Source organism: Juglans regia, chromosome 1 (assembly GCF_001411555.2).
Source record: "Juglans regia cultivar Chandler chromosome 1, Walnut 2.0, whole genome shotgun sequence".
In the NCBI taxonomy this organism is placed as follows: domain Eukaryota; kingdom Viridiplantae; phylum Streptophyta; class Magnoliopsida; order Fagales; family Juglandaceae; genus Juglans; species Juglans regia.
The window spans coordinates 39,843,637-39,870,546 of NC_049901.1; the positions used below are offsets into that span (position 1 = coordinate 39,843,637).

Sequence of the window (26,910 nt, forward strand, 5' to 3'; positions counted from 1 at the left end):
ATCAGACCACCTTAATGTTTCAGACTTTATTGTGATTTAGAAAATAACTTTTAGAAGGAAAAAAAAAAAAGACAAAAACATTTATTAATTTTTTAAAAAAGAAATTATAAGTATTTCTTTTATACCAAAAAGGTTAATAAGATAATTTTCTATTTTTAAAGGGAATATTGAGCATCACATAGCAATCCAATGTCGACGTATGAGTACTTCTAAGAATTTTAAACTCCCATCAATAGCATTTATTGGGGGTTTTTTGCGATGTGTGGCAGAGTCAAAACTTATAAATATAGGATGGTATTTTATGGTAAGGTTTTTGGCATTTTGCTCATTGCATTTTCAAATAAAGAAAAATTGTATTCACAAGTTGGTATAGCTATACACTGCTGCAAGATCTAATTTATAAGAAAAATTCAGAGACTTGAATTTTACAAATCAAACATGACACATCAATAATGTAAATGGTGTAAAATGCTAGGTTTGGATATAAAAAAATATTTCATCTTCATTTCATTTCATCATTTCAATTTTCACAAATTTCTACACAAAATATAATAAATAATTCAACTTTTTCAAATATCAAAATAATGATAATATTAAAAAATAATATTCTAACAATATTTTATTCAACTTTCAACTTTCATCTAAAATGATCACATCTCATCTCACTATCCAAACCCCACCAGATTTGTTTGTTTTCACAAAACTTTTCAACTCATCTCATTTTGTCTCATCTAATTAAATATATCATTTTTAAGATATGAAATGATGAGGTTATCCTTATCAAAAGATAAAAAAATAATATATTTAATTATTTAAGGCCTTAAAATAGGAAAAAGATTGGATATTAAAGTTTATGCTTTAATATTTTCTTCTTGAGGGGTTAAATCTTTCGTATCGAGCCAAATCTTTCATATGCAAAATGTGTACGAAGGAGCCATTTTTATATAAATGTTGTGACCACAAATCAGCCTATCACGTACCTGGAATCAAATCATTCTATCTCATATGGAAAAAGACTATGCAAATCATAAATTGTGATGGTAAAGTTGTAAACATGGGATTGGAATCATTGGATTGCCCAAGTCAGTCATGTTATTCCCAGAATCCCAAGAACATGAGGATCCAATTCTGACATACATCATAACTTTTTTGGGTAAGTAACACATCAGATTGGGACCATGATTCCCTACAATTTTGTAACTCAAACACCGTCTACACTGTTGGACAAAGGTAGGCACAAAATTGCTGAAAACCTGAAAATTGCTGAGGAAACATGATTGCTGCAAAAGTATTCCATTCAAAATTGCTATCATACAAGAGGGGAAGAGCATTCAACCTCTTCCGATTTGCATCTTTCAAACGAAAATGAAGATGAAACCAATTGTAAAGCTGGCAAATGAAATTACAAACAAGACAGGAAGTTTTGAAGAGTAATGGGTCTCACAAAGAATTAAAAAATCTGTTATTTTCAATATGAAACAAAAAAGTTCAGTTCCTAAATTCCAGTTTTAATGCTCTGCAGAAACAAATACCTGAAACCCAAACACTCGCATCCCCTTAATTTTCCATTGATGTCTTCACAGAATTCCAATGATTCTAAATAAGAACCTGAGAAGAGGACCACAAAAAAATCCTTCGAACTGGCTTAATTTAGCGAGAAACAATACCCATAAAGAACAAGAGGTTGTGTTATTTGCAAGCCTATGTATCAGCACACCACTTGTGGAATCCACTATAGTTATAAAAAAGTTAAAATACCAATACTTTTTATCATTGTGGGATCCACTTCAGTGTTGTGTTAGATGTATAAAAAAAACAGGCTTGCAAATAAATTTTTTCAAGAACAAAGCCCGAGACAGGATTTTCATTATTCCTGGAAGTCATCCTTGTCGTCAACAGGTATCGGCTTGTTCCTCCAAAAGACGGCAAGAGCACTCCCACCAAGCTGCAAGGGAGATAGTGTGCATCAATAAGATTGGGAAAGGTAAATTCCCAAGAAGAAAAAGAAAACGAATACACGTGCTCGGAGAAAATGAAAACAGTAAGTTTGAGCAAGTGCAAGAAAGACTCCTACAGCCATGCAAACAACGCTGACAGCAGAAGGGACAGCAACAAGGGGATTTGTAAAATGCTTCTGGGCGAGCAAAAACCCAAGTGCAGAGCTCTGCAGATAAACATGAAGGAATAAATAAAATTATCAAGCACATAAATTAGATGGTCAGTTATACACCACAAGAGTTGTAAACTGGTGATATGATTGTCATGGCGATGTGGAAATATTTTTCTACTCAATTTAATCTATCAATTTCACCATTAAAAATGGGGCTCTTGATTATTGCCAAAAAAGGGGGCTCTAAGTCTAGGCCCTTCAATAATTATTGTCTTGCTCTTTATTGTCTGAGGTTATTCAAGAAGAAACAATTTAGTATTTATATGTAATGTATAACCGATCTATTTAACCTTCAGATTCAGCATATGCATATCTATAGTTCAAAATCATTTTGGTAGCAGGGCCCAGATTCCAGCCCGCCAAAACATGCCAAATATCATCAATCAAACGATTCCTTCTAATTAGTTCCTTTTTTATATCCAAAATTGTGTAAATTATCTTATCTAGACACTGAAAGGATTTTTTTGGGGAGTGGGGCGGATGGTGGAAGAGTATGCATGGTTAAGGGTGGATTCATAAAGATTATCATTGTAAATATTTTAAAGGTCTTAAGTATTGTTGGTAAAGAAATAATCATGAAAAACACGAATACCTGCATCCCGCATTCTATAGAAATAGTCCGAGAAGTGGATTCGCCAAATGATACTCTTGAAAGCCAATAACCAAGTGCAAATGCAGCACAATGTAGGAAAGCCACTGGAAGTATTAGTTGCGCTCCTCGAGTTTTCAATACATCTGAAACTTGTCCAATCTTAAAAATCATAAAAAAATCAAAGTAAGTTCCCTCCATGAAACAACTACTGGAATGAAATACTAAAGCTGTAAAAATGATCATTTAAATACAGATTTATTTTTTCAGAAGTTACTGGGCTTTTAAAATAAAATAAAATAAAAAAGGAGGGTTGCAACATGAGGACTTCCTAGGAGGTCACCCATCCTAGTACTACTCTCGCACATGAACTTACTGGGCTTGCACAGAGAAGTGTGGTGAGAATAACTCCAATCAAAGGTGTCACTGTCACTATTTTGGAAGTGAATTTGGGGAAGAATTCATTTGCCAACACTGCCACAGAAAGCAAAAACTAAATCATATATGTCCAGATGCATTGACCCTTGAGATAAACTTTGAATTGCAGCAGAGAAATTAATTTTCTATGCAACTAAATCCAATGGACAGAAATCTTCAATAAGTACAATGGACATAAAGTGTAAACACCTTTCAGTTACCTCCAACAATTGTTGGCACTAAAACAACCTGAAAAGTGCTGATTGCCAGACCCTGCGAAGATGGCAGGAACACCAAAATCACAGTAAATTTCTCTATGTGAGTTATATGGAGAAAACTTAGACCTTCTCACAAGTATTAAACATGGCCTGACATATATAAATTGCTTCTACACAAATATCTTTCTAAAATTCAGCTTAAACTAAACAGGATGACAGATGCTATATTTTTTATACAAAATATTACACTTTACCCTTTTGTATTATGGGATCAATTCAGTCTGTATTCTTATCCAACATACATTTTTTAAGAGTTCCAATATATATAAATATGTATATATATTCATTCTGTCGACCTTTGGATTCAAAGTGGCAGTTTACCCGCTAAGGTTTATGCCATTTTTGTCTGTTATAGTTTGTTGTTGCAAACTACTATGAACCAGCAATTATAAACACATGATTTTGGGGAAAACCCCTAGGGGTTGGCTTGAGTGGTAAGAGCTTTGGTCTTGGTGGTATGCTCCCTCCAGGTTTAAGGTTCGAACCCATGGGTGCAAACAATTTCTACGGGCTATCAGATTGGGAGAATTTCCCCTTGAATTACCCAAGGTGCACTTGCAGGAAACTCCTTGCCTAGGGTCTATGCACCCACGGGATTAGTCAGGACTGTTTTCTCGGACACCTGGTGCCAATCAAATAATAAAAATGATTTTGGGGGGATTACTTTCCTAAGCCATAAATCTGTAAAGTGCCATATTTTCTCAAAGCACATGATTTCCACTAGCATGGTTGGCAAAGAAGTTCAACAGTTGAATGAATGGACCTCAGGTGGACAAAGGGAAACATTGTAATTTACCTCGCACCACATGTGGGCAAATTGTAGCTTTCTCTTATAATTTCAAGATCATTTACCAAATGTGAGGAATAACCCTTTAATCAGCCTGGAATATATATGGACTCCCAAAGGGTTTGTTATACTGAGGATATTGGAATTGTAGAACACAAGGTGGTTTCTCAAAGCCCCCCATACAGTGATAGCAGCAGTTTGCAATCTGAACAAGTGCCCACGTAACCGACGAAATAAAGCATATTTATTTCTTCAAGATCCTCAGTTTTTTATTTATTTTCAAGAACCTCACTTTTATATCAGCAAATCCAAGGATTAGATATTGAGTTATTTACCAGTTACATAAAAACTTACCACAGCATCAACTGGAACAAGCTGACCAGCAAGAAGCTTAGTGAGGAGTGGTGTCATAACAATAGCTCCAATAGTTGAACACCTACAGAAGTCCAGAATGATTATGAAGTTAAAGTACTCATACTCAACTAATATGACACAAAATGAATTGAAAAAACATGCTCCTTTATGTAAGAATTATGGTAGAAGTCATAATTACTTTTCCTAGATGACACAAGAACTTAAACCCATTCATCCAAGTAACTGCTGTTAGTGTTACATTACCAATCGTCCCAAAAGCTTAAGTTGATGGGAAGAGATGAGTTTAATTATTTAATTTATAGTTTAATTTATATCCTAACAGTTAATTATTTAACATAATACTGCTCATATAACAACCACATTATTGAGCACTACAGAACTATATTGGAAACTTTACAGTGCATATTTTATCAGTTCGATATTTTGGCCAGTGTTCTGAATGTGCACATCCATAACCAAAAAAAGAATTCAAGGGCAGCAAAAACTTCTCAACCCTCTCAGGGTGAGAAAATCATTTGAAGAAGTTCAGCTTACGTTGTCATGAGAACAGAAAGTGCCACATTTCCTTTTGATATGTAAGTTGCAACATTTGATGCCTGACCTCCGGGGCAGCATGAGACCAAAATAAGACCAGTTGCAAGAGGTGCAGACAGTTTCAGAGTCTGGAAATCATAGAGTTTAAATGTTAACAGTGATATTTCTCCCAAGGTTATTGTAACACATTATACAATATGTTTTCTTTTCCAGATTACAAAATTCAAAATCAGTTCCACTCTGAAAGATAAATTAGGTGATCACCCCTCTCTTCTCTATTAGGTTCTTATTTAAGAAAAAAGGAACTCAATATTGATTCTGCTGATGAGAGAGGTTAAAAACAAATAGAACTTAACAAGCACATAGATGTCAAATGCTGATAATTTTGAAGAAGTACCAATGCAATGATGAAGCCCAACATGGGTTTAATCAAGTATTGAGCAAGAAATCCTACACCAACCTGCATCAATAAAACTTGATTATTTAAACCAGGTAAGAAAAAAAAAATCAAATTAACAAAGTAATTATTTAATTCTTACAGTCCATGGATTCCGCAAACAGCGTCTGAAATCCTCAAATCTTAGTGTCAATCCCATTGAAAGCATGAGGAAACCTAGGCCAAGAGTGAAAAGGTCTGTCTCCAACCATGTTACCTGTAAGAAGATCCAAAATTCAACTGGTTAACCAACAGCTAACTTGACATCCAACAAAGCAAAAGAAAAAGGGCATGATATTACAGCAGCCGGCTTGTAGATGCCAACAATGGTGCCCAATATGACCTGTCATGTAAATAGGTTTAGATTTTGAATGTACTCCACAAGAAAGAAATCTTAAATGCAATTACAATAAGAGAAGTATGCCACTTAAAAACATTGAAACAGAGATTGGCCAGGTTGTCCTTACAGAATATAACACATACCCAAACCGGAAAAAGAGTCGTCAAAGTTTCAATTATTCTCTCATACTGACTCATTCCATCGGGTGTTTTACTGGGGACATCTCCAGATAAATTTGTTGCAGCCTTGCACCAAACTTGAGAGTTCCTAAATAAAGGAGTCAACAAATTATTCTTAACACTATCATACTGCAAGTGTCCAGATGGGTATATGCACCAGCAAGCTTGTAGAGAACGAAAGATGTCCTCCTATGATCATATCCTCCAGGAAGACTAACATATATCAATATACGAACGTATGCTTAATTTGTTTTGGATGAATACGATTATAAGAATTTGATTCCCAAATCGCCTAATTATTGGTTCTTCTTCTCTGGCATTTTCATATTGGTCATAAATTTAAATTACTCAATTGATCTTAATAGATACCTTGAAGTTTGAATGACTGAAGAAGGGATTGTAACTACTGGACTCCATGGCTTGTTAAGGATTGACAAACTTCTTCCATTCTTAGCTTCAGGAAACTCCCCTCTTACATCTAAAATCTCAAATCAGTAGAGGAAAGAAAGAGACCCCGAAGAAGAATTCGAAATTCGTTGCTCATAGCAACTAAATGTCACAATAAACAATAAAGGAAAAGATCAAGGAATTTGCGTACTCCAAAAATACCAAATTTCGAAACAAAAAAATTCAACACATTAGAAACACGTGCCATCCAATCAAATAAACGGTACCCCATAAGCAACCGATCCTAAACAAGAAAAAATGAAACATACCCAGATACAATTGAAGCTTCCTAGAAGGAAGAGAAGAGCTTGGTTTGTACAAAACGTCGTGTGTCCGAAACTTACAGTCCTTGAGAACCAATCTAGACATGGGTACAGGGCTTTGATGTGACAAGGGACGAGTGAAGGTTTCCAGTGTTGCACTTTTCACAATGGACATGGGGGTTTAGTCCAAGAATGGCAAGCGGATATATGTGGCAGTCGTGGAAACCGATGCTCCACAAACACACACCAAGGTTCGCGTTATCCAGATGTTCTGCAAATGAAACCAAATTGCTTGATTGCAGATTTCATCATGGCCATGGTTGTCGTTTTTGTTGACTTTCCAGTGTTCGGGGCCTATAAATGAAGCTCCCATATCTCATGAAATGTAGCTTCGAATTCTAGCAGAAAATGATATGTATGGTAGCAAAACTCAAATAGTTTGTCACGGTAAAGGACATGAGTCGATGACAGTTGTCGATTTTTAAAGTTTACTAAAATTTAATGTAATAAGAAGATAAATAAGAATCCAACACTTACGATATGTCATTACGAAAGGAAATGAAATTTGGAGTCATAAGATAAGGTGTATAAGTCTCGAGTATTTATTTGAAAAATATGATTAAATTTGAAAATTACATGAAAAATTATTTATTTTAATAAACTTTATTTTTTTCAAATAGAGTACGTAGGATTTGCATATCTTAAAATCATATCTAGCATCACTCTAAAAACAAATACCATTTAAAAGTTTTGTTAAAAGGTCATATATTTTATCTTCAAATGAGAAATGATTTGTACAATATTAAAATATATGCAAGTCCCAGATATTCTCAATTTTCTTAAATATAAAATTTACATAAAAATATATTTTTTAATAGTTAATTCTATTTTTTTCTAAAATAAGTGCACGAGCTTGTACATTGTGTATTTAGCATTACTTTTTTTCAAAAATATTATGCAATAAATATTTATGAGGTCTAATACATAGGCCTCGCATCTAGCCCGCCCCAGCCACAGGCATGCAGGGGCATCTACTCTCACGCTGTAAAGAGTCGAGGGATGGGGCCTAGGCTGGGCCCAAGCTAGCCCGGCCCATTATATATATATATATATATATATAATTAGGTTAATAATGAAATGATGCCGCCCAAAACGGCATCGTTTTATTACAGGGTTAAATATAATATAAATCATAATATCCAATGAGTGTTGTTAGGGTGCCGCCCAACATTGATTGCTAGGCGTGCCCTCTAAGCAAAATTCACTTTTTTAATTTTTTCTTATTTCTTATTCGTATATTTTTAACATTTTTAAATTTTTTTAAAAAATATAAAAAAAAATCAATACACTAATAATCATTTTCTTAATCAATAAGTAAAAAAAATTAAATGCATAAACAGTCAAAATGATAGAGCAAAATGAAAGGGCATAGTAGCATTATTTATATCCTATATATTAAAAAAAAAAAAAACTTAACTATAAATAGTAAATAACACTCTTTCTCTCCCTCTCATTTCTCTTCTTCCCATTTCCCAACCGTTGTTCTGACTCCTCCCTTTCCCCTATTCTCTTCTTCCCTCAGTTCTTTTCCTTCCTTTCATGCCTCAGTGCTAGCGGCCACCATCCTCTCTTATCTCTCCTCTCTCTCTTCCCTTCTCCTCTTCCTCCTCCTCCTCTAAGCCGCCAAAGAACATCTCTCCGTTATCGTGGGTCATGGTTGGCAGCTACGAGTTTTGTATAGCTCTCTATTGTCGTCAATCGTATTTTGTTAGAGGTCCATGCTGGAGGCTGGATCATGTTGACGTTGTGACAAGCCTGTAAGTTTAATAACCCACGGTCACGACCATGGGCCATATAGATCTGCTCACAGATCTTTAAAGACCTGTGCATAGATCTATATGATCCATGATTGTAGTTGTGGCCCATGGGTCTGTGCATAGATGGTCTGTGCACATATTTGTGCGATTCGCTTATGGCTACTTAGTTTTGTTTATTTATTTGGTTTGATCTGTAATTTTGTAAGTTTGTTCTATTTTTTTTATTGAATTTGTGAGATCTTTCTGATTTGTAACTTTGTTTTGATAAGATCTATAAATTTGTAAGATTTGTTAGATCTGTAAATTTGTTGGAATTTATAAAAAAAAGTGGTGTTAGACAGTGGTGGCACCAATCTGTCCTTTGACATTGGGATGGTGGCACTCGACCATGGAAGACGGGCCTGGGAGCCAACTCACCCCAGGGCCGAGCTGGGCTGCCACCCATCTAACAGTCTAAGGGGTGAGGCTACCCCCCTACTAATACAAATGTTTTACCTGGATAGATACGTGGCTGGGGAAAGGATCCTTGTAAGTGAGTTATACCCCTCCCTCGCTATATAAAGTACCCGTATTGCGCTTTTATTATGTATAAATTGAGAAATTTAGAAATTAGAGTTTTTCTATTAAAAAAAACAAAAGTAGAGTTTTTTGAAAAATAAAAACATAAAGCATTCTTTTTTCGGAAAGAGGACGGTACACCAATTTTGTTGATAGCTCTCACTTATGGCGGAGGAAAACCGTAGTTATAACTAGAAACCTGGGGGTTTACAGATATGCAAGAAAGACCAAAACTCAGGCCTAAAAAATCATATACATGAAACCAAAATTACAAGGTGCCAAAAACAACATAAAGACCAGAAAAAAATAAGCCTATATAAATATATATATATATATATATATATAAACAACTTGCAAGAAAACACTAGCGTAAGCAGATAACTAGTAAAATAACAATGAAAACAAAAGCAAATAAAACATACCTCACTAAGATATCCTCAAATAAGGAAGACCAAGTCTATCCATCCGAAGAAGACCTCGTAAATTACTGGGCAGAGAAACTCTATCTTCAGTCCAATCTATATTCAGACCCCCAGCTCCCTATTTCGCAAAAAAATCTGTCACCGCATTACCTTCCTGAAAAACATTATTCAAACTATACTCCAAACAATCAAAACAAACTTGAATTTCATCCCAATAATCCTCAAGATACCATATATTACACTCTCCATTTTTAATCCAATTAACAAGAATTTGAGAATCTGTCTCAATCTGAACCCGACGAAAACCCAGCTGACAACACCTCCTGACACCTTCCAGCAAACTCCTTAATTCAGCGAAATTATTGGAACCCTACCCTAAGGAGGTAGAAAAAGCAGCATGTATCTTACCTCTAACATCACGAATGACACCCCCCGCCCCAGCCGGACTAGGATTTCCCAAACTGCTCCCATCAATATTAAGTTTAACCCAGTTCTGTAAGGGCGGGATCCAATTCACCACAGAAACCTTTTTTGCTTTAGGAATTGAAATCAAAATATCTAGTCTCTAAAGAATGGTAACATCCTGGCTAGGAAGCCTCAAAGCTTTCATATTTAATTGCATAATTATATTGATCTAATAATTAATAACATGCCAAACAAACTCAACCGTATCAAGCTTACCTTCATACCTGGCTTTGCAATGCCTTTTCCACAACTTCCAAGAGATAATGGAGGGAAGGAGGCCAAAAATAGTCCGAACTTGAGACGATTTACCAGCACAATGAAACCAAAAATTAATGTGCTCCTTCCAAGTTCGGAACTCACCCATATATACACTTAACTGAACAGAAGCCATGCGCCATATATGTCTAACAAAATCACTAGTATAAAGAACATGATTAAGGTCCTTAATCTGACCAAAAGAAAAACAATTACATTTAGACACCAGCAGGATCCCCGCCATTTTAATCTTTTCATCCACATTCAAGCAATTATTAGAAGCTTTCTACATTATAATGGAGATTTTCTTATGAAGGTTATTGTGCCAAATCCAATGGGTCCAGGATAAAGGGGTCGCCCGAACCCTAATACAATCCCAGGCACTTTTAGTACTAAAAATACCATCATTTTCCTTCCTCCATATTAACACATATTGTCCCTCTTTAGGCCTCGCCAAGAACTGAAGCAATTCCGTAGCTTTTTGTTGACCCACAAGCCTTTCCAGGAGAGGAACATCCCAACCATTATCAATGTACAACTCTTTAACCTTTATCAAAGGTTGCTCAATCACTGTAAATTGGGTATTGAGCGGACCACCCTCCTCCCAATTATCATACCAAAAAGAGAGATTACCCTCTCCCACACGCCACTTAGAGTTAGTAAGAATATCGTGAATACTCTTAACAATAGACCTCCAAAAACAAGAACCCTTAAAATAAACGCCATGCAAGTTTCATGTGTAACATACTTGCCTTTGAAAAAATACGCCCACAATGACTGACCCGAAAACAAACACCATGCAAGTTTCATGTGTAAAGCCCGCTGAATATCTCCAAAATCCCTAATACCCAAACCACCTTCTTCAGTAGGTCGACAGATCTTATTCCAAGCCACCCACTTTCTTTTACCCATCCCGTCAGAATCACCCCAAAAGAAAGAACTCAGAAGCCGACTCAACTCCATGATCACAATATTTGGAACATGTAAAACAACAAGGAGATGAGTGGCCGTACTCGATAGAACATGACGCAAAAGAATAGTTCTCTCCCACCTACAGAAAGCAATTTCATCTTCCAACTAGCAATTTTCTTTTTAACTTTACCTAACAAATCACCAAAGTCAGAAGCTTTCAATTTACCAACCACAATAGGCACACCCAAATACTTGAAAGGAAAAAAGCCCTCAGAAAAACTGGTAATACGAAGAATAGATCTCTTTCTAGGGATAGGAATGTGCTTAGAGAAGAATATAGCACTTTTCTCGTTGCTAAGGACTTGACCCGACCAATCTTCATAAGACTTCAAAACCTGGATCAATCCTTTCATTGACCTCTTTCCACCATTCGCAAAAATAACTATGTCATCAGCATACATTAGATGAGACACAAGCGGGGTACCTCTGGCCTGAGTAAACTGACCAATATTACCATTACCAAAAGAATGCTTAAGAAGACGAGATAGAACCTTTTGCATAACAATAAACAAATAAGGCGATAAAGGATCTCCTTGCCTCAAACCACGTTCACCTTTAAAAAATTCCAAAGAAGTGCCGTTCATCATAATAGAGTACCAAGGCGTAAAGATACATGACTTAATAAGAGCACATACTTGATCAAAACAACCAAAGGTAGCCAAAACATGTAAAAGGAATATCCAATCTACTCTATCATAATCCTTAGACATATCAAGCTTAATCATCACATTACCCCCAATAGATTTTTTGTGAATAAAATGGATCATCTCTTGAGTTAAGCTGATATTCTAAAAAATGTTACGACCTGGAATAAAAACCCCTTGTTCCTAAAATATCATCTTAGAAAGCAAACTAGTCAGATGGGACACAATGATCTTAGCATAAATCTTATAAAAAACAGAACATAGACTAATAGGTCTGAATTTATCAAAACCAACAGGCTTATTAATCTTAGGAATCAAAATGATATAAGAGGTCGTGAAGAACCTGGGAAGGTAATTTGTATAAAAGAACTCAGAAGCGGCTTCCAAAAAGTCCTCCTTCACAAAATCCCAACAAACTCTAAAGAAATCAGAACCAAAACCATCCGAGCCAGGGCTACTATCAATTGGGATACTGAAAAGAGTGTCCTTAATCTCCTCAAGAGAAGGGTCTTTGCAAATTAGTAAATTCTCCTCATCAGAAATCACTGGAGAAACCAAATGACTTAAATTAGGCAAATCACGGTTACTCTGATGACCCAAAAAATCCTGGAAATACTCAACAGCAGCTTGGTGAATATCAGCAGTATTATTTAACGAGGTACCATCCTCCAAACACATATCACTAACCCTTTTATGATTTTTCGCATTCAAGATAGAATGAAAAAATTTAAAATTTTGATCACCGTCTTTCAACCAGTTCTTTTTAGCCATATGAGATAAACACATATCCTCCCGACCCATCCAGGTTGATAAATCCAACTTAGCCACCATAAGATCATTATTATCCTCAATATTAAAACAATTTTTGAGACTAGTTTCCAGTCTCTCAATACGTTGCTCCAACTCTTGAATAATAATGGTAGTTTTACCAAAAACACATTGGTTCCACTCCCTTAAAGCCACCTTAACCCTTTTCAATTTAAAAGACAACTTATTAAGACCCACACCAAACCCCTCCTACTTCCAAACCCCTTCCACAAAACTATGGAAATCATTATGGTCAATCTACATAAAATGAAAACGAAAAGGGCTAGGTCCATACCTGAAAGGATCCTCACCCATTTTAATCACCAAAAGGGAATGGTCCGATGTAGTACGAGCCAAAATCTGATAAAAGACATTAGGAAAACAATTAAGAAAATTAGAATCAAGAAAACATCTATCTAACCTTGCCCAGCTTCTCGCCTACCCTCCTTGACCATTACACCCAGTCATGCTCGGGCCTTTGTAATGCATGTCCGGCAAACCACAGTTCTGAAGACACAAATTGAAATCCACCATCGCTGAAAAATGACGAGGATGTCCTCCTCTTCTCTCTGAATCATCTTTAATAGTATTGAAATCACCACAAAATATCCAAGGAAGGTGATCGGTGCCGCTAGCCTCCAAATCCTCCCAGAGAGATTTCCTCTCAATCTGGCTACACTTAACATAAACAATGGTAAGGATAAAAGCATGCCCATTCTCATCCACCTTGACGGTCAAAAATTGGCTAGAGCTTGCCAACCTTTGTACAGAAATAGCTGAGTTCCATAGTAGCCAAATTTTACCAGCATTCTCTTCATTAGTAGTAAAAATTTCACAACAAAATTTGCTCAAGAAACTCGGAATTCTATCCTCCTTTTGAAAAGGCTCAGCCAACGCTAAAATATTAGGCTTGAATTTATTGATGATTTTTCTCAGTTTCATTTGGGAAGTTCTCACACCCCTAATATTCTAAAAAATAATAGGATTTATCATAAATTCAGCTTGGATGGACGGGTCACCGCCCTAGTGGAACTTCATTTCAGAAACATACCTGACTTATTTTTTGGAACTTTTGAATCAATACTATAATATTTCTGCAAATCAATACAAATACACAATTTGTCTCTTTCTACTTCATTTTCAAATTGAAATTCTTCCAAGATAATCCGGTTCATCTCGCAAGCAACACCTTCAACCTCAAATTCCTCAACTTCAACACCTTTGTCAAGTGGGCCCACAATACTAACGTTCACCATCGGACCACTCAAACTCACCCCACCCTCACCCATATATTCAACCGACTCCACAAGCCCATTAACTTCATGCACATATTGAGCAACAGGTAGCACAGCAAGTGGCATGGTGTTATTCTCTGTTCGCAGCACAATAGGTGATTCATCTTCATGCAGAGACCTCAGCACATCAGATGGAAAAGCAGCTTCATGCAATGGTCCTTCAATCGACGTGCCAATAAGCTGCAACACAACTTCTTCATCAGGCGGCAACCCATCCTCATGCGGCATCAATGCATCCTCGTGAAACGATAGATGATCTGTTTCTACGTGTTGCTTCAACCCATCCTCGTGCGACTGCAACCCCTCCTCATGATTTGGCAGTGCTGTTTCTACCAGAGGCTTCAACCCATCCACTTGCATCAACACATCCTGCATAGACGGCACTAAATCTCCTTCCCCCTGAATCCCATCTTCTTTATTTCCCTCCACGACAACCTCCTCTTCAATTTTCTCTTCTTCGGCCCCTTATTTTTTACGGACCCAAATTTTTTTTTTCCACCTTCCTTATTTTCTGAGGAACGAGCCTCTCCCCTCTTACAAGTCTAAGAATTGTCTCCCTGCATATTACATTTTCCACAATAAGCCGGTAGTGTTTCATAAACAATTTCTTGGAATCTACTCGTTGCTCTTCTTGGAATTCCAATCCAAAGCCCATGCATCGATTCTTTTGATGCGTCCATTTCCACACAAACACGGGCTCCATTTGTATGAGTTGCACACCGAGTTGCATTATCCCTACGTAGGAGTCTTCCAAACAGTGCCGTAATATTCCTCAAAAAATCCTCATGATAATAGTTAGGAGGAAGTCCTGGAAGAACAACCCACACTGGGACAATGGATGATTCTTTATCTTCATGAAAATCTGGATGCCAGTGGAAAGCCGTATAAGGAGTCCCATCAATGTCACACATCTCTTTGGACAAAGCTTTAATAAAGTCTTCTTCATTTGTTAACTGAATGAAAACACTCCTAGGCCTTTGCATGGATGAAACAACAAGTTGAGATCCAAGGCCCCAACGACAACATATAAATGATCTTATTGCATCTAGCGATGGACGTTGACGTAAAAATTTCAAAACTATGGAAAACTTAAAAGGAGCTGCTGATCGATCAATCTCCTCAACCAAGAAAGAAACATAAACCTCTCATTCAATGGACTTTGGTAGACGCACAGGAATCTCCACTTCCGGCAAAGATTGTGGAGTATGCGCCACCATATCCGCGAAGGAGCGTTGCCTACTAGCCATCCCCGAGAGGCCAGGAGGGCCCTCCATGGTGGCCATAACAGCGCTGCACACACAAAGTTATAGGAAAACTTGCAAGCCTTAGCATAGCACTGGAAAGAACGTAAATATGGAAAGTTGTTTTGTGAAAAAAAAAAACCAAAAGCATTCGATTTTAGTATTTTAATTATTACCATTGAAGCAAAAATAGCTCTATTCCGAGTCCTGACGGTGACTTGAACCCAATGGGCCTGTGTTAATCTACAACCCACGTTAGCTAGCATTTATGTTTGCTCCCGGCCTAGCATCAGTGGGTAAACAAGCTGATGCTTCCTGGTGTGAATCGTGACAAGCATCGTGATTTTTCGCATATTTTAATGAAAAAAAATATTTATAATTATATAAATTGTACCATCGTCGCATAATAATTTAAAAAAAATAAATAAGATATAAGATTTATTAAAAAAATTAATTTTTTAATAATAAATTTAATTCTTTTTAAAATAATTATACGATATTTATACGCATAACTGTTGTTTTGAAAGAAAATCAATGGCAAACGAGAAAGATGGCCCTGATCGTCGAGTTCTGAATGGGTTTCATAAAGGGAAACCCAATCAATCGATCGATTTTAGTTTTAAGAAAAGTGTGGCTTAATTATTGTGGATTTTGTACGTGTTGTTTATTCTCTCTGTCAATTGTCATTTTTCACGTGAGTGTAATTCCCTAGCTGCCTTCCCTTTTTCATGGTGATAGTGTCCTCCAGCTATCAAGCGTAGGACCTCTTCTCCTCAAAATTTCCCACAAATTTGACAACTCAGGGAACTGGCTGCATGCTTTAAGGAGTTTTTAATGTTGTGCCTCTGTAATCTGGAAAAAAAAATGTCTACTTTTGGTGGAATTTCGAAAAGGTTTTCGTCGTATTGTTGAAGATTTTTCTCAGATTCCTTCTTCCCTTTCATTTTTCCTTAAAGAGCATCCCAAGTCTAATGGTCCAAGGACTGTATATTGAGAGTTTACATACCAACATATCGAGAATCAAGGGCAGTTTCAAACATTATATTCATGTTGGAAAATTTAAACCAAGTGGATGGTGGAGGGAGGGTAGAATATTATTTCATTCTTCATGCAATTGTAGATCATTGTTAGTGGATGTTTAAGTATTTTGATTTCGCAGATAAGACGAGATGAGTTGAGATTAAAGTTAAAAGTTAAATAAAATATTATTAAATTTTTTTTAATATTATTTTTATTTTAAGATTTGAAAAAGTTGATTTGTTTATTTTATTTTATGTAAAAATTTAAAAAAATTATAATGATTCAATTATATGAATTGAGATGAGTTGTGAAAACAAACGAGACCCAGTTTTTCCAAGCTGAATACTTCCGGAGAATGTCTTCTATAGTTATGGAATGAGGGAAAGATGTAGGGGTTCACTTTATTTAACCATCTTTATCCCACTCTCAAGTCTTAAGTTCGGTCGAGAACTATACGGGTAATGGTGCATGGACTTCAGTATAAAAAAAGTCTATCAAGTTGGAGACTTGGTTGTTTTGACATATGCATGCCTTCATCTGCACTGTTGCAGAAGATCAAAGGTGCCAAATTAATGAAAGCTTCTCTGTTGCATTCTCCGTCGTGAAATGCTTGGTATGGAATGCAAACCAGTATTTACTGACATGTATGTACTTACAACTGTAAAAATAAGAGCTAGATAGGACGCATGCATGCTGATGCTGCAGCAACAATGGCCATTTCTGTAGAACAGCTCAATGTTGTTTGGCCTTTTCCGGGGACTAGCACATGAAGAGAACAAAGAGGGTGGGATCCCTTTGTTGTGGACCTAATGAGGATAGTGGCTTTGCTTCCCTTGGCAATAATTTTGTGGCAATCTGGACCTCCATTTAAAGCATATATAAAACCTGCTTCAGACACTGTGGGAGGCAGAGATCAGCGATTTTGATGGACCATTTCTGTTTTGTCACGTAGCTGATCAGTGAGATTAGCAGTGACAGATTTGTAATTTGGACGTTTTTGTAGATCCAAATTGCAATCCCTCTAGAATTTGTTCATGTATTACAAACAGTCAATTAATGTTCAGTTTGTACATTTGTTGAACGTTGATGTAACTAGTAACCGGAGTATGGACTACTCGCACCTAAATTTATGTCAGATTTAACCGAAAAATAGGGCTCTTAATTGAGCGACAATGTTAGATTGGAATTACGAGTGTTCAGCACTGTGACAAAAGGAACTCCTGTGGTTGCGGGGGATGGGCTTTGGTTAGAGACCCCATGCTTGCATGTGGTCAATGCATGGCTTCAAGTCTTTTGACCTATGTACCTGTGGTTTCTGGACCACCTTAACTCTATTTTTAACTCTGTTTTCAGTACATATCATTGCTGAGAAGAAGAAAAAGAAGAAGAAGGAGAAGAATATGACTGCTTTTTTTCCCTCTTAACGACACTTTCCTTTTTCGCAGAAGGCAATCACTTTGTTATTGTCGAAGTTGTTCAGTACCACAAGAATAATATCTCCTCCTTTCATATGATTAATCAGTCTCCTCATGGAGTTATAATTATAAGCACCTTTAAATTATGTTGACATTTATTGAAGAAATTCATGAGCCTAATTCATTTCATAAAATTAGATTTAAAAGAGAAAATTTCTCATTTCTTATAAACATGCCCAATACCTTATCCATACATAATGTGAGATTATTTTTCAACACCCTCCCTCACGTACATGGTAGTATTTTTTTCTAATCCTTATCACGGGATAAGTATAGTGTGGGCCTTTATTCGTCTAATGGAAGACTTTGATACTATGAAAAAATTCATCGGTCTAACTTATCTCGTAAAAATATTTTTGTTCGATGGGGCAGATTTAAAGCAAAACAAAACTGGGCAAAATATTTTGGAGATGAAAAAGAGTCCCTTAGTACAACTCATTGCACACTAGTCTCTCGTTTGAGTCATTCTTTTCTTCCCTTGAAAGTCACGACTCCAGCTCGAGCCTCTTGTCCCATTTCAAAGCCAACCTTATCTTCTACTGCCACTCCAATAATCCATAAAGTTTCTTCTTCTTCCTTTTTTTTTCTGTTTTTTTGGGGTTAAAAATTTGTGAGACTGAAACACCACCAACAACCAGACAAGATCAAGTTTATTTGATGTTAAAGAGTACTAAAAACATGAACTAACAGAAACCAACATTATTTTTAACAAGCTTCTTCTTGAAGACATCCAATAAATTAGACAATAATAATCAACATTGTCTGTTGGATGCCAATGGAGTTTTTTTGTGCCTGCCCTGCAGAATGATTGTGCATGGGACCATTTACAGGGGAAAAAGGAATATCATTGTTCTTCATCAAAGCTTATCTTCAACGTTTGTAAGAAGGGGTCTTCACTCTTCCGGATATCTATTGTTATATACAACAAAATTGAGAAATAATATTTACAATTTTAGAGTGTACAAGTTCTATACTTTTTTAAAAAAAAAAAATTAAAAAAATATGATATTCACATAAAAAAATTTTATTTTTTTAGTGGTAAACTCTACTTTTATTTAATGTGAGTGCACGAAACTTGCACACTTTTATTTAATGAAAAATTCCACTTTTATTTAATGTGAATGCGCGGTTTAATGGTTAAACCGCCATCATTAACTAACAAATCTATGAATAAAGAAAAATGCTAGGGACTCCGGTTTATTTTGCTCGATTTTTTTTTACTTAGTAATTAAGAAATATTGTTTAATAATATTGTGAATTTTTTTAAAAAAATATATTTAAAAGTGTTAAAAAAATAATGTGAAAAAAAAATAAAAAATCTTTAAAATTTTTTTTTTCACATTATTTTTTTAACACTTTTAAATATTTAAAAAAATATTTCACAATATTATTAAATAATATTTTTTAATCACTAAATAAAAAAATAAACTAAAAAAAAAAACAATCGGAAAATCAACCGGGAGCCCGTTTTGGGCTCCCTAGCATTTCCCGTGAATAAAACTTAAAAAGAATCAATCTCTTTCAATAAAAACAGATTTAAATCGGGAAGTATTTTGATATTTCAAGAAAATAATTTAACTAAAAATATTTTAGTTGAAATGGGAAATGATATTACGTATTAGGATCTTTAAATAGTTTTGGTTTCAAAGTGCCTCTTCTCATAGCACTCTCATTGAATTAGTTAAAGTTAAAATATATTTTTTATAAATATAAGATGAATTTAACTTTTAACTATTCTATTCACATAAATCTTCACATTGGAATAGCTATTTTTTTTATTATATGACAATAAAATAATATAAAATAAATTTGACTTTATTTATTCACATCAAATCTCTATATTGGATTATCTATTTATTCATTATATAGTAATGAATAATTAATAATTTAAAAAATATTTTAATTTTTTTAATTATGAATTTATTTTATTTTATCATATTTTACTATTCATAATATTATATATTAATCAGTAATCATATTCTAATTATATATTTTTCAATTGTCATTTAAAAGAGAGAAAAACAATTGATATAAATGGAAGAGATAAATAATTAATAGAAAATATATTTGATGAATGAATAGTTCCTTTCAAATTTAAAAATAATTTTATAATTGACTGTAGCTAAATTTCAATTATTTAGAATTTAGCTATTCTAATATGATCACATTTTACGATCTAATACCTAATTTTAAATGAATTTAACTTTTAACTAATCTAAAAAGAGTGCTGTCAGTTATCGATCTCTCGTGTACATTGGAGGTTCAGTGAAAAAAAAAATATGCATTGTCTTAATTTATTTAAAATGGATAGTATGTATTTAATATTTAATAGTAAACATATAAAAATGTGTTCATAATTCTAATTATTAATTAAAAAAATAATTTATATTTTACACGTACTCCCTGTTGCAATTAAAATTGAGAGAATTTTGAAGAGTGAGTGGCCATGGAAAGTACGTTGGTCGACCTTTCTACAAATACTTGATCTGGTTTTAGGTCTAGTCATACGGGCTAGTAAGTATAACGTGGAGGTTTGGGAGGCAAAGACAAGATTAAGATTTTTCATCTCATCTTAACTTGTCATTATAATTTTTTTAAATTATCATATAAAATATAATAAATAATTTAATATTTTCAAATCAAAATTCAACTTTTTCAAATCTTAAAATAATAATAATATTAAAAAATAATATTTTAAACTTTCAACTTGTCCCGTTTGAATTCAGAGATGAGTTGAGATGGTATTAGATTAATTAAATAAAATATTATTAGAATATTATTTTTAATATTATTATTATTTTGAGATTTGAAAAAGTTGAATTATTTATTATATTTTGTATGAAAATTTTAAAAAAATTGTAATGATAAGATGAGATGAATTAATATGAGTTTAAAAGATGGGTTTGATATGTCAAATTGCACACTGCAGTTTACTATAGAAAAATAGAGTAGCTACTTGGTTTACTTATTCTAAAAAGTCTTCCGTTAAAGGTACTCTAGTTGGCTTAATTCCTTGTCTTATTACATGGTGTGACGTGTCTATTGAAGAGAAGATGCAAGGCTAAAATGGATGGAAAGTATGATATAACTGTGACTGTTTGGAGAAGTGTTTGGGTGTGGATTAGGTTATTGGCGAATAACATAAGATCGTTTAGTAATCTATCCATGCACGATTTGAAGATCTTGGAAGGATTTAATTTGGAGAGGCCACGAACTTCTATGAGATCTGGAAAAACTGTTAAATGGTCTAGGCCTCATACGGGTTGGGTGAAGCTTAATTGTGACGAGAGTTGCAAAGGTAATCCCGAAAATTTGGGAGGCGGCGACATTATTAGATATTGAAATGGTATGGTAAAAGGGGCTTTCTCAGCCTCTTATGGGGTCAGTACGAATAATGACAGAGAAGTAAAAGCAATTCTGGATGGTATTAGACTGTGTATACAGCTCCATATAGTCAATGTGATTATTGAAAGTGATTCTCAAATTGCTGTAGATTAGCTTCGCAATGGCAAATGTACCTTATGGTATCTTTTAGAGTTTTGGAAGATTTTGCGAAATGAGCTTGAGGGGATTAATTTCGTGGTGGCTCATCAATTTCGGGAAGGTAACAGTGCAGTGAATTTTCTTGACAGAGAAAGGGAAATAGGGATGAATGTCACGTATAATGGTAACCAAGATCTTCCCTGAATTTTAAAAGGTATTGTGCGGCTGGATATCTTAGGCCTTCTTTATTTTCGTCATTAGCTTTGCTTTTTTTTTGTTTGCTTTTTAGGCCTGTTTAGCTTGTTTTAGGCTTGTTTGGATTTTTACATGTTTTGGTTTATGTCTATTAGTTTTTTTATGGTCTTTTAATAGGCCTGTTTAGATTGTTCGTCTATTTGTTTCAGTTTTGGTTGGTTTGTAATTGGGAGGGTTTTTTTTTTTTTCTTTCTTATTTGTAAACTGCCTAATACTTGATTTGTAACCACTGTATTCATCCGTCACAAGTGAAGGTCTATTAATAAACTTGGGACGGGGTCACTTTCGTATGCCTATTGGCTCTTCGATGAAAATTAAAAAAAAAATTCACACTGCAATTTCCACCTAAAATTGACCTGGATTTGGACTGAATAATGACATCTCTCATATCAACTGCCTAATACTTGATTTGTAACCACTGTATTCATCCGTCACAAGTGAAGGTCTATTAATAAACTTGGGACGGGGTCACTTTCGTATGCCTATTGGCTCTTCGATGAAAATTAAAAAAAAAATTCACACTGCAATTTCCACCTAAAATTGACCTGGATTTGGACTGAATAATGACATCTCTCATATTAATTGTCATCTAGGCAAAATTTAAAGAAAATTAATTATCACGTTGTACAAACTACAATCTCATTCTACTCTTAGTTCTCGTTTATTTTTATAATCATTTTCAATCTATTTCATTTCATCTAATTATTATATATTTTTTTAAATTTTCATACAAAATAAAATAAATAATTTAACTTTTTCAAATCTCAAAATAAAAATATATATTCTAATAATATTTTATTCAACTTTCATCTTATCTCATCTCAACTCATCTAATATTAATTTACCGCAATGAGGTGGTATAGTTATCAACTTTAATTTTCTTTTCAAAAATATAAAGGATAATTCGATAGTGATAAAAAGTACAATATTTTATATAATAAGATAAAAATTGTATACAGAGAGTGGTTTGTAATATTACTCTTGATCATTAATATTGTGGTGTTTGTTAGGAACGATAAGAAAAAAAAGTAAAATGAAAAATGAAATTAATCGCTCTCCAGTATAAAATTTTATGTGATTCGGCAACGTGTTTACGTCTACAGAGCTGCAGATGATTTTATTCTCTTGAAAGTTGAATACACTTTGCGGTCGTGCATCATTACAATATGCAGCTAGGGGTGTAATAGGTTCGGTTTAGTCTGGTTTTGGACAAAATTTGAGACCGAACCGGTATGCACCAATTTTGTATTTTTAAGAATCTATTCCGCACTAGCTCCTCCCTAAATCGGTACTTTCGATTTCACCAATTCAGGTTCCGGTCCGATTTTTCAGTTTTAATATACTATATTATATATTAATATATAATACTATAGTGATAATATATTGTAGTATATTATAATATATATTATACTATATTATAATATATAGTGATATAGTATTGGTGTAACTGTTAATACGCACTACATAGTATTAGTATAACTATTAATACAATAAACTATAGTGATATAAATTTTTAAAATTTAATATTATATTAATTAATAATTTATCATATAATACAAAACTATTTTATATATAATTTATATATTATATATAAAAATTATATGAAATATAAAAAATTATAATATATATATGAACCGGTCCGATTCGTTTTAGATAAGAAAAATTGGAGCCAGACCGATTTTGACTGGTTTTAAGAAAAATTAAATTGGTACCCGACCCAACCCACCGGTTCGGTCCGGTCTGGTCCGGTCCAGTTTACCGATTCACCGATTTTTTTTTATGCCCCTATGTGCAGCCATACAGAATTACAATATATATGCGTGTGTGTGACGAAACTCCAATCAGGGTAATTAGCGTGTAAATCCTAATTAGGGGTCAAGTCGGACCGATTCAAGAGCTAAATTAGATTAAAAAAAAAAAAAGATAATTAGGGTCGGCCTGGTCATTTAAGCTTGGGCCTATCGGCTCAGCTTGCGTTCCATGCCCTATGCATAATTGAAAATCTACCCACAAAAAAAAAAGTACAAGGAGTCTTTGTCGGTTGGAGTCATCAAATCAGACAACCATAAAATAGAATTAGACTTCACACAAAAAGCTCAACAGAGTTTGATAATCAACATGCGACCATGTAGCACGAAGCGTGAATTGAGTTCATTACTTACCCAACTTTGAGTGTTAGTATATATTTTTTTTTCTTAAGAGTGTTGTGATTATAGTTGAATTGATTTTGGTTTTAAAATGTGTATAAATTTTCAACAACACAACTGCATGCATGTGTCAGTCTGATCTATCCATATAATTGGATCCCTTGCTTTTGAAATGGCCTCAGAGTCAGTGTTGCTTTTTCCACGTGGACTGTGAGGTCTATCTGGGTGATTGGTTCTTTTCTAGGTCCAAGCATGTTTGGATTGCAGGAAAATGATCTCGACATATTGCTTCAAGAAAATCGTGGTTCTCCATGAAAGGTACCTATCTCCAAGTTTAATTTCATAAAGTCATATGCGGGAGGGGACTGTTTGTTGGTCTTGTGTGGTGGCAAAATCACTTTGCTGGTTTAGGGCATGCTGCGTGCAATCCCAATTCAGGTTCAGGCCATGCAATCTCGTGTGAGTCCTCTCAAACTGACGTGATTTAATATGATACGTTAGATTTTAAAATTATTTTTATTATAAAATATATCTAACAGATCTTATAAAACTATATTAATTTATAGATTTGTTTTGTATAATCTCTTTATATATTTAACAATTCTTTTATTTAAAACATATCACACCATTTCAAATTATTATGATTGAGAATGATAAAATTTATCTCGCTAGCTTATAGTATTGCCGAATTTCATACGTTTGAAGCTGTTCATGGACTGCTTGGCCTTAGGCCGTTCAAAATATATATTAGGCTATGAATACAAAATGCCTGTTTGGGGTTCATATCCTTTTGATCCTGTCCATTTTGCCTGGATAAGAGAATTGACGCGCAATTAAATGCCATGGTGAGAGATGCCAGACTTGAAAGTTGAAAGCTTCTTGTCAATTCAATGTGAGTCATGAGCTTTTGATCTATTTTGGATGAATACTGCTATATCTATAAAGAAATTATACAAAACAATTTTATAAATTGACGGAATTTTATCTGATCTGTTAGATCTATTTTACAATAAAAATAACTTTACAATCTGACGAATCACATCAAGCTATATCAATTTGTGAGATTATTTTTATATAATTCTTTTGTGGAAAGTATTTCTCTCTTGGATTCAAACCTTCTTCTAACTAGAATTACATCCACCTCTTGGCTTTATATTTAACTTTAAAACAAATCACATAGAGTCCATTTATATTAAATTCTAAAATTAAATTAATCGAGAACTTCTCGACAGTGTCAAAACTTTCAATTTAACTTCGTCAAATAAAAGAAAATGATATGCACACAACCATTCTTAAAATAGAAGTATTTTTATAAAAAACTTATAAATATAACATCGTTGCATAGAAATACTTTCAATTTAAAATATGACAGTAAAAATGATTTTACATGTCATTACCCTTTTTGAAAATTTTAATATAAAGTAAAAGAGAAATAATACTTGCAGTCATGAGTGTGCAAATGCCGTTCAGTCTTTTTAAAAAAATGAATAAATATGGGATCCACATGAAAAGAAATTAATTTTTTATGAGTAAACCTCACTCTTTTTTAAAACGACTGCGTAGTATTTATACATTTTACGATTGTATGTAACATTACTCAAATTAAAACCATTCTCCAGAACCAAACTTAAAAAATTAAAAGAGAGATGCGTAGAAAACATCAGTAAAGTGGCACTAAATGATCAAGGAGGCCTGCAAAACCCTATTTGAATGGGTCTTCTTGAGGGTGGATGTTTTGTTCCAAGTACGGCAAACTGCGTAGTACTTTCATGTTCTTGGGTTACCCACATGTCATGGCTTACATCTGATAAATTGTAGTTTCTTGAGAAGGACTCCATTTTTGTAATGATTTTAGTTTCATTATTTTAATTTCACGAGAAGCATTTTAGAGCTGTTTGCTATCACTGGCACGTATTCAAATCCAGGGAGATATCGTGCCATTTGGTAATGAAAAGGGCACAGATTAGTTAATATAATATTTTATATTTGGAAATAAAATGAGATTGAATTTCAATTATATATGATCGTTAACTTTGATTTTTCTTTTTCTTTTGATTTTTGTAGAGAACTTTGAAATTACCACTTGTCCTAAAAGGTTAAGCTGATGAGAAAATATAAATTTTATTATTTTATATCTTAATACTCTCCCTCAATTATGGGTCAGACTTCCCTTCAATGAATAAGTCCAACAAGTGAAATATTTAATTAAATAAGGTAAAATATAGAGTCGGAGTTCGAACTTAGGACCTCTACTCTGATACCATGTGAAATCATCATTTATCCAAAAAACTTAAGTTGATGAGAAAATGTAGATTTTATTATTTTATATCTTAATAAAAACACACAGACTTAGAAATTAGTCAAATGGTACAAAGCATTTTTTCATCAATGACCTACCCAATACCGACTTGGTTAAATTTTTTAAAAATGATTACTGTAATTGAGAAAAACTTACTTCTCTACGTGTCAATTATTGACATGCTGAAAATTATAAAATTTAAATTTCAAATAAAATTGAATAAATGAATCTTGTATATACGTAAAATTATAAATAAAATTATAATTACATATAACACTCATCTAATTTTTTTTTTTTTTTTGGCAAACAAAGCTATTTGTGTACACACCGCCATGGTAATACTATTATGAAGAGGGATGATATCTTCAATTTTATTAATAATTCTCACTTTCGGCGAAGGAATACTATGTACTAAACAAAAACAGGGGAATTACTAAAATCTCAAACCAAGTCCTAAACAAACTAAAACTATATTAACTATCAATACAAAATTAAAATGTAAAATACAATAACCAATGCATCAAAACAGTAGGAGAAAATCTATATTAAGAGCTACAAAACCACCATCTAAAACTAAAGCACATGGAAATTAGTAGCAACTACAATCCATGTCTAAATTTTTTATTTTAACTTGCAGCTGATGAATTTACAAACTCAACAAAGAGCAAGAATGTTGGACTCTTAAAATCTTTTTTGGATTAAACAAGCCATTCAAATCAAGTAACCAATGAGTAACATGATTTATTAATTAATTACTACCTGAGCCGATGACACACTCTACTGAATACACAATTATTTCTTGACAACCACAATTTTCAAAGAATGATCATTAGTACCACAATTGCCAGCATATTAACTTGATATTTTATTTTATAAAGTTGCCACCATTGTAATGTACGTGTTCTCCATGGAAATCTTAACAAAGAGGAGTAAGTAACCA

At 34.0% G+C, this 26,910-nt stretch overlaps 2 protein-coding genes across 3 annotated transcripts; both read right to left on the reverse strand.

Moving 5' to 3' along the window:
* Positions 1-1,450: 1,450 nt before the first annotated feature.
* Positions 1,451-7,215, reverse strand: LOC108992685 (sodium/pyruvate cotransporter BASS2, chloroplastic). Of its 2 annotated transcripts, XM_035684731.1 has the most exons (14): positions 6,822-7,215; positions 6,475-6,583; positions 6,070-6,193; positions 5,888-5,929; positions 5,690-5,803; positions 5,548-5,610; positions 5,151-5,278; positions 4,596-4,677; positions 3,398-3,449; positions 3,136-3,233; positions 2,763-2,921; positions 2,075-2,164; positions 1,839-1,945; positions 1,451-1,696 (listed from the first exon to the last, which is right to left on the reverse strand). In XM_035684731.1, the coding sequence occupies exons 1-13, from the start codon at positions 6,988-6,990 to the stop codon at positions 1,868-1,870; spliced, it is 1,308 nt and encodes a 435-aa protein (XP_035540624.1). In that variant the 5' UTR covers positions 6,991-7,215; the 3' UTR covers positions 1,451-1,696; positions 1,839-1,867. The 2 variants fall into 2 exon arrangements, with proteins under 2 accessions (XP_035540624.1, XP_018822849.1); XM_018967304.2 differs by having other exon boundaries at positions 1,451-1,945; positions 6,822-7,214.
* Positions 7,216-14,592: 7,377 nt separating this feature from the next.
* On the reverse strand, positions 14,593-15,333 carry LOC108992668. The gene is made up of 2 exons (XM_018967274.1): positions 15,223-15,333; positions 14,593-15,165 (listed from the first exon to the last, which is right to left on the reverse strand). The coding sequence occupies exons 1-2, from the start codon at positions 15,331-15,333 to the stop codon at positions 14,593-14,595; spliced, it is 684 nt and encodes a 227-aa protein (XP_018822819.1).
* Positions 15,334-26,910: the final 11,577 nt, after the last annotated feature.

Excerpts from the sequence above, each read along its gene's own strand:
- LOC108992685 (XM_035684731.1), bottom strand. The coding sequence starts at position 6,990 with ATGTCCATTGTGAAAAGTGCAACACTGGAAACCTTCACTCGTCCCTTG. Across the intron at positions 5,930-6,069 it reads CGACTCTTTTTCCGGTTTGG|GTCATATTGGGCACCATTGT; the intron begins GTATGTGTTATA and ends TTTACATGACAG. Across the intron at positions 3,450-4,595 it reads TTGTTCCAGTTGATGCTGTG|GGTCTGGCAATCAGCACTTT; the intron begins GTAAGTTTTTAT and ends CCATCTTCGCAG.
- LOC108992668 (XM_018967274.1), bottom strand. The coding sequence starts at position 15,333 with ATGGCCACCATGGAGGGCCCTCCTGGCCTCTCGGGGATGGCTAGTAGG. Across the intron at positions 15,166-15,222 it reads TGCCGGAAGTGGAGATTCCT|ATTGATCGATCAGCAGCTCC; the intron begins GTGCGTCTACCA and ends TTGGTTGAGGAG.